This window comes from Enoplosus armatus, chromosome 7 (genome assembly GCF_043641665.1).
Source record: "Enoplosus armatus isolate fEnoArm2 chromosome 7, fEnoArm2.hap1, whole genome shotgun sequence".
Lineage (NCBI taxonomy): Eukaryota > Metazoa > Chordata > Actinopteri > Centrarchiformes > Enoplosidae > Enoplosus > Enoplosus armatus.
In genome coordinates this window covers 20,548,574-20,556,406 of record NC_092186.1, presented here as the reverse complement: position 1 = coordinate 20,556,406, position 7,833 = coordinate 20,548,574, and the positions used below count along the sequence as shown (strand labels likewise).

Here is a 7,833-nt window from a genome sequence, read left to right as displayed (position 1 = left end):
TGTAACTGTACTTACGTACAAATTTGAGGTACTTGTATTTAACTTGAGTATTCCCATTTTCTACTACTTTAAACTTCACTACATTTCGGAGGGAAACTTTGTACTTTTTACTCCACTACATGTATTTGATAACTTGAGTTACAAGTTCCTTTGCAGATTCAGATTGATATTACAAAATATTATCATAAAGATACACCCTGAAGTATTATTATAGGTTAAGATAAGACTTTATTGACCCCTGGGGGCAAATTCACAAGTTACCCCGCAGTATATGAAACTATTTAAAATAGTGAAACCATGCTTGACCATGTGTCTTCAGTTTGGTCACGTTACATTACATCGGTCAAAACAGCACTTTGAAGGTTCTGACCGGAAGTTGCCATCAGCGACTCTAACCTGACTCTGGTATACTTTTCGTTTCGTAGGGAGGAGTCAGACGTTAGTTTCTATATTGACATGTTTATTGAATTAACATGAATTCTACAACATTCTCGCAACATGTATCCATAATGTAGTCCGTGCATGTTGTTGACGTAAAGCTATCGATCGGTAACCAGGTAATATTCGATAAAAGATCGAAGGAAACTGACGGAACTGGAAGGCGGAACAAGTAAGTTCGTGAAAGTGGCTTTCAACTGTGCGATTTCGTCACCGTTTGATCATCCGTCTGATATAATGAATGTTTTAAGACGCTTTTATTCCAGTAGGGATGTGAATTAACTATGAATAACGTGTGTTCGTCCTGTCACGTTCGGGCTTTTTTAGCTGAAAGCAACAAGTCCGACCGAGTTAGCTAGTCACGTCACGAATAAACTTCGTACAGTCGTCATGTGCCCTGCTGTTTAATCTCTGGCTTTTATCTTTTAAAGTGTGCTTAAAACGATTTAAAGCCCGCATTATTATGAAGATGATGGTGCAGATGTTTAGATGGAGGTCTAAATAAACCCACTAATGCCCTGTTATATTAGTAACAGGCGGCTTGACTTCGTTTTATTGTCATTCCGCAGATTCCTGGGTTCACGGCGGAATTAGTGCCTGAAAGAGGAAATGACTCATGTTCACTTTAAGACGATGTTTCATCTTTAATGCAAGTCTGCTGTCACTGTTCAGACTTGTCGTTTACCTGAGATGATTTAAGGCAAAGGGTGAATTCAGGCCTCCTCACTTTGCTCACCATTTAGTGGTAGATTAAATAATAAAAGTAAATTACAAAGTAAAATGTCCTGTATTTGTTGCTAATCGTTAGACATAAACCTTTTGATTCAAACATAGTTTCACATTTATTTATGTTTTTGTACCATACATTTATGGCTTCATCTTGACATGACCTCCATCTTTTTTTTTAATGCCACTTCTCAAGATTAACAGTATGAATTTAAGATTTATATTTGCTTAAGAAGGTGGGTGAGGGGCTTATCCTTTGCCACATCTCTGCATGCAACTTTAGGCCCAAGACAATGCAAAAACTGGGACACAGACGCTGTTGTTATGTAATTTCCCAGTCAACTCTGGTGTATTACATGTTTAATAAGCGTGGGAGATTGTAATAGAGCTGAAAAGATTAATTAATTGATTAGTAGATCAGCAGACCTATTTCTATAATTAATTAATCATTTAAGTCATTTTTAAAGCTTAAAACAAACAAACATGACCCAGTTCAGGCTTCTTAATTGTGAAGATTTCTGCTTTTGTGATATTAGGTTGACTCTATTAAGGTCTTGGACTCTGGAGAATTGTGATGGACTTTTGCCTTTATTTGCTGACAGACTGGTAAACCAAACAATTAAATGATTAACTGATAAGATAGTCAGAAGAGTAATTGATCAAATCAGAATCAGAAGAGACAGGAGAGTCATTTGTAAATGGGTTTTTGGTTGCAGCCATAGTTTTTAATATTTCGTCAAATATAAGGAATACATTGACAAAGTGTATGCATTTCAGTGAAAATGTACATCTATTAATCAAACTCCTTGTCTTTCTTTCTCTCCTTTTATCATATGCAGGATCACAGGCTGAGTCGAAACAAGTACCAAAAGACCAGTCCATAACAAAAACTCTGCACTGGTTGTTGACACAACCTTTTGACTGCTTCCACTTCAACAGTAAATAATTCACCAGAAGCATTCAAACAAATCGCCCGCCAGCACCCCATGCAACCATGTCCATGGCGCTGAAACAAGTCTTCAACAAAGACAGGACATTCCGGCCCAAGCGCAAGTTTGAGCCCGGGACGCAGCGCTTCGATCTGCACAAGAAGGCCCAGGCGTCTCTGAACGCAGGGCTGGACCTGAAGCAGGCCGTGCAGCTGCCCCACGGTGAGGACCTCAACGACTGGGTGGCCGTCCACGTGGTCGACTTCTTCAACCGCATCAACCTCATCTACGGCACCATCAGCGACTCCTGCACCGATCAAACCTGCCCCGTCATGTCCGGTGGGCCTAAGTACGAATACCGATGGCAGGACGAGCACAAGTACAAGAGGCCAACGGCGCTGTCTGCCCCCAAATACATGAGCCTGCTCATGGATTGGATTGAGGTACAGATCAACAATGAGAACATCTTTCCCACCAACGTCGGTAAGTGTTGAGATTAGATATAGATCCTTAATCTCTCAGACATTTTGTTTTTTTTGTGTTTTCTAAAAGAGTGTTTCCAGTATAAGAAACTTTATCTTAGCTGGGTTAACATGTTAACATTCAAGAAGTCCTACAGTAAAGGGTCAGGTCAGGTAGTGAACTCTGCCTGTGTGCTAACCAAGTCACCACCCATTCATAGGTGTAGGCGTCACAAGTAGGGCAGGCACCAGCCATTACTTTGTCAATTAAGCTATTTCAATTCATTATCGGCTCCATAAAACGTCACCAAGTAATGATCAGTGCCCATCCAAAATCACAAAAGCTCAAGAGCTGTCTTATGATTTTGTCTGAACAAACCCCCAGTGGTGTTCAATTAATGGTATAAAACAGACAGAAGCAGCCATTTCTCACAGTTGAGATGCTGTAACCCAGTGGTTTCCAACCTGTCACAAGATAAACTCGAGGGATCGCAAGATGATTAACAAAAGAGGAAAGCAGACGTAGATTTCCCTCTAATGAATCCTTGTTTTGTAAAGCACTGAATTGTTTGGATTTTGGGGGACTCAAAATGATTCCAGTAACACAGGGACAGATGACAAAGGGTTACAAGTTAAGATTTTTTTGTTTTAAGGGGTCACATGCCAAAAAGGTTGGGAACCACTGCTGCATTTTTACGTCTTAAATTTCTTAAAACAATTAATCTGTCTTTCAATGGATAACCATTTCAGCACTTGTCACATAAAAGACCAGAAAAAGCCGCTTTAATGATTGCCATGTGATGAATACAAAGGAAAATTAAAATGAGATACAGATAAAATTGCAGGGTGAAGGCATCTGTTTTCAAAAGACAGATAACCAAAAGATGTTTTAGATTCAATCTGCGAGGCCACATTTATTAAAATACCTACAATGTTGCACATAGCAAACGCTATCAGCTAATCTTCTGTGGCATTCTCGGCTTTCTATTATCTCAGTCTGTCGCTGTGTGCATGCCCTGTGCTGTGGCTCGGCATCTGACTAACTACAGAAACATCCAAGCAATGGATTTAAAAATGGGTCACACAATGTACAGTTGGCTATGAATAGAAACGACCTCTGACGCGCCTGTCCTCTGGAACAGATTCCAGAAATATTATTGAATTAGTCAAAGCAAAAAGACATACTAAATTAATCACTTGCTTAGAGGCTTGTCCCCCAGACCAAGTCATGTTGGTTTTCCATTCACGTATGAATTGATAGCATGCTGGTATCCAACCTGAGGGCCTCCAGAGGACAAATAAGGTTAAGAAACACATTGAGTGTTGTTGGCTAAAATATTCTATAACCACTGCATTAAACACATTAACATTTCAAATGTGTTCCTTTCTGTGAAGCAAATAGCAAAAGGTCATCCTGGATTGACCGTGGTGTTCTCCTGTCTCCATCTGTTTGACTCCCAGGTACTCCCTTCCCTAAGACCTTCATGCAGGTGGCTAAGAAGATTTTGTCTCGTCTGTTCCGGGTGTTTGTTCACGTCTACATTCACCACTTTGACCGTGTGAGCCAGATGGGGGCTGAGGCTCACGTCAATACCTGCTACAAGCATTTCTATTACTTTGTCACTGAGTTCAACCTCACGGACCACAAAGAGCTGGAGCCCCTGGTGAGTCAAAGAGATGATAGGATCTAATATGGAGCTGAATACAAAAATACATTAGATTATGTTTAAAATATGTGAATAAAGGTTGTTGAGCCCTGTAGGACTGCGAGTGATAATCATTTGTGAAACAGGATGCTGCCGCCATTTGCAATCTGAATGTAAGCAGCACCGGCAAAAATCTCTTATGTGTAAGGGGACCCTGACACGGCACCTTTGTTGCATATATGATTATAGTGTTATTTTATACAAAGACACATTTATGTTTGTTTCCCAAACGAATATGAGATTTCATTTCATTAGAGGTGTAATTCAGGTTCTGCTCATTGTTTTCAGGATGGCTAGAAATCATGATTTTACAAGGGTACAATTCTATTTAAAGACATTAATCAGTCATGCTGAATAACTGCACAGCCCAATTTATTTGTTAATTGATAGTTGGTTGTTAATAGCCCCTCTACCCTTTTGTGAGAGACTGTTCTGTGTGTGTTTGGCATGTCTCATGCTGTAACAAAGGCCTGTGTGACCAAAAGCTTAGACAATAAAGTGGATTTTTACAATGGAGATTAATCTGCGGATGTTTAGACTTTTTTTATTTGCTTTTTTTTTTGCATCTAGCACCTTCTAGTCTTTGTAAACACAGCCCCAACAACACTAGATAAAAAGTGTTTGTTGTGGTCTACTTGGCGCTTCAGGTTTTATTTGCAAAGCCATATCTGTTTCTCTTCAGTCAATATTATATTTTTCTACATGAGCTTTCAAATACATTTAAAGAATCTGCTTACTGTATCCTACAGTGTGGTAACATTTCGAGAAGCACAGGTTTTTCCTTAACTGCTCTAACTCACCGTGCTGTGTGCATTGTGTCTGCAGAAAGAGATGACCTCTCGGATGTGTCACTGAGGGAGCACAAGTGACCTGTCGACACACGCCGGACAAACTCATCCGTCCATCTAGAAGACTGCAGCGGAGAAAAACTAAAAGAACAGACAAATTCAAAAAGAGTCTATTTTTATATTTAAGTACTGTAATCTATTTTAGCCACATAATGTAGGTTTTAACCAAGAACCTTGTCTTATGAGGCGTTTTGTTCCTTTTAAAAAAGTTTTCAAACATTTTATCACAGTATTAAGAGGTGTATGTTTGTGTTGATGTTTTTCTATTTTATTTGAATCTCAATCATTCCAGGATGCTTCTCTCTTTCTGTCCATCTAAATGATCTAAAATTAGTACGATTTCTTACTGTATGTCTATAAAATGACTATGTTGTTACATTAAAATGATTCTTTACTCTGTTATAATTTGGATTTGGTAATCAGTATTTAAATTAACGCTGACTTTTCTTTCTTTCTGGAGCTAATAGCACTGGGCTAACTTAATTTATTGATTTGTTTTGTCCCAGGTTTGTCTGTAAAACTGTCAAACAGTAAAAACAGTTTAGTCGGTTTTACCACTCACATCTGAACATTCAGTGCGGTTATTTAGTGTGTTTTTCAGGGAGAGAAAGTATCATGTACAAATGTTAAAATCGCAATGAGATAAATACGTTTCTGAGAGTAACTTTTATGATTTGAAGATCATTTCAGGCGTTAGATAATAGAATTGTGGCTCTGCACCATTCATTTAAAAGTCATATACACATTTGGACATGAGCTAAATACAGTAGTGGCCTGCTGGTGACTGATTATCATATATGTCTGTGCACACTTTGGGCCGTGGGCCACCAGGCAGGTTCTCAGATGTCAAACCTGCAGGTGTTTCTTGGAGATACTCTTGGCAGCTGAAGGTCACACGAGACTCGAACCTCACATGACTTAACTCAGGGTGGCAGCACATGTTCACGAGACAGTATGTAAAACTGTCCACTGGGTGGCGTCAGACACCAAACCCTGTCTGTGATGAGGAAATACTGAAATCCTAATCTGCCCAATGTCCCAGTTATAGTCATGAAGAGGGGATGTGAACCCTTTCTAGACCTGATTCGGGTTAATGATTCGACTAAGCTGGTTATATAAGAAACAGGCCAGACTGTACTGTGATGAAAACAGAGAGTTTTTGTTTTGAATGAGCCTGGCTTTGCATGATTGGGTCAACAACAGTCATGAATATGCTTGAGGACAACATTGTTGGTCAGATTTAGAGGCAGTTATCAGTCACAATTGTTTGTATTATGTTAATAATGAGCAGCAATCTTGAACACAGGAAACACACCTCACTACAACATGTGACAATCATAAGGAGTTAAGTAGTACATTTTACAGAATCAGAATCAGAAACTGTTTATTGCCAAGTAACATACATTACAAGGAATTTGCCGTGGTCTGAAGGTGCTATTGTTTTGACAACAAATATGTAGAATATAAAAGGTAAAATAAGGAATAAAAATAAAAATAAGATAAGATAAATAACAAACCAGTGACCAAAATAAGTAAAGTGTCCAGATAAGTGTCCGGTAGGTGATGCGTGCGTTAATGTAACGCAGGGGGGACAGGGGTGATGTACGTTAATATAACACGTTAATATAACGTAATATAATACGTTAATATAACATATAACTTGGTTATACAACGGGACATTTTCCTTTATTACCCCTGCAGGAGGACAGGCTGCGGGTGCTACAGTGGTGTAAGAAGTATTGAGATGCCAATAATAAGAAAAATGATAATAATAGTCCTGCATTACAATGTTTACTGAAGTAAAAGTACTGAAGTCTTATCAGCCAAATTTGCTTAAAGTATTTCAGATTTCAGAGCGGTATATATTTAATATATCCAATATCCCTCTGAAATTTAAAAGTATTAAGTAACATAAAATAGAAAGTAAAGTATAAAGTAAAGTATGTATGTAAATGTACTTGGTTACTTTCCACCACTGATAATCTGTCAGTCAGCTCAGCTGCATGTCTATCAGCATAAATATTGTTTCCAGTTTCCCTCCATTAAAGCTGGAACAACCAAATATTCTGACATGTTAATATACATCTTAATAAACTAACATGATGCAAAGATCTGCCCCAATAACATCAACCACTGAAATGACCTCATTGGCTGGTGCAACCTGATCCTCTTACAGGATTGTCCCTCCTCTCAGCGGAGTCATTTCCTCCAAACAATCCACTGTACTCTGGCAGCATGCGTTACGTCTGTTACGTGAGAGCCGAACAGTGTCCGCCTCTCACTCTTCCCTCCCTGTGGTGTGTTTTTCTCTTTTGGAATGTACCAGATAGCCCCGACGGGCTCTGCAGTTGCAAGATGTGAAGGAAAGTACTGGAGAGAGGCCAAGAACAAGGGGAAGAGTTTCAGGCTGCAACCAGTCAGACTGAAGCTTGTCCAACTCGTGTCAGGGTTTACACAGCAGTGTCTGCCTGTTGTTTTGATGGTACAGCGTGATTATTTACAAGTAGAGAAAAGGGTTTGGGAGATAATGTGACTCAGCAAATGTTGGAATGAGCACACACCCTTAACGGTTTTGTGGCTTCTGAGTCAGCTGCCTCATGCAATGCTGTAGCTAGTGGGGATGAAAAGTGATTTTATGAGCCCACAGCTGAAGAGGACCCACAAAAGTTCCAGTAAGAAGATGAATTATTTAAGGGAAAGTTATTTCAGTTGGTCTAACCCAAGC

At 39.3% G+C, this 7,833-nt stretch overlaps 1 protein-coding gene across 1 annotated transcript; it reads left to right on the top strand.

The window, feature by feature from the left end:
• Positions 1-430: 430 nt before the first annotated feature.
• Positions 431-5,436, top strand: mob3a (MOB kinase activator 3A). Its single transcript, XM_070908710.1, has 4 exons — positions 431-610; positions 2,004-2,576; positions 4,016-4,218; positions 5,086-5,436. Exons 2-4 carry the CDS (start codon positions 2,159-2,161, stop codon positions 5,113-5,115), a joined length of 651 nt encoding a protein of 216 aa, XP_070764811.1. The 5' UTR covers positions 431-610; positions 2,004-2,158; the 3' UTR covers positions 5,116-5,436.
• Positions 5,437-7,833: the final 2,397 nt, after the last annotated feature.

Excerpts from the sequence above, each read along its gene's own strand:
- mob3a (XM_070908710.1), top strand. The coding sequence starts at position 2,159 with ATGTCCATGGCGCTGAAACAAGTCTTCAACAAAGACAGGACATTCCGG. Across the intron at positions 2,577-4,015 it reads CATCTTTCCCACCAACGTCG|GTACTCCCTTCCCTAAGACC; the intron begins GTAAGTGTTGAG and ends TTTGACTCCCAG. Across the intron at positions 4,219-5,085 it reads ACAAAGAGCTGGAGCCCCTG|AAAGAGATGACCTCTCGGAT; the intron begins GTGAGTCAAAGA and ends TTGTGTCTGCAG.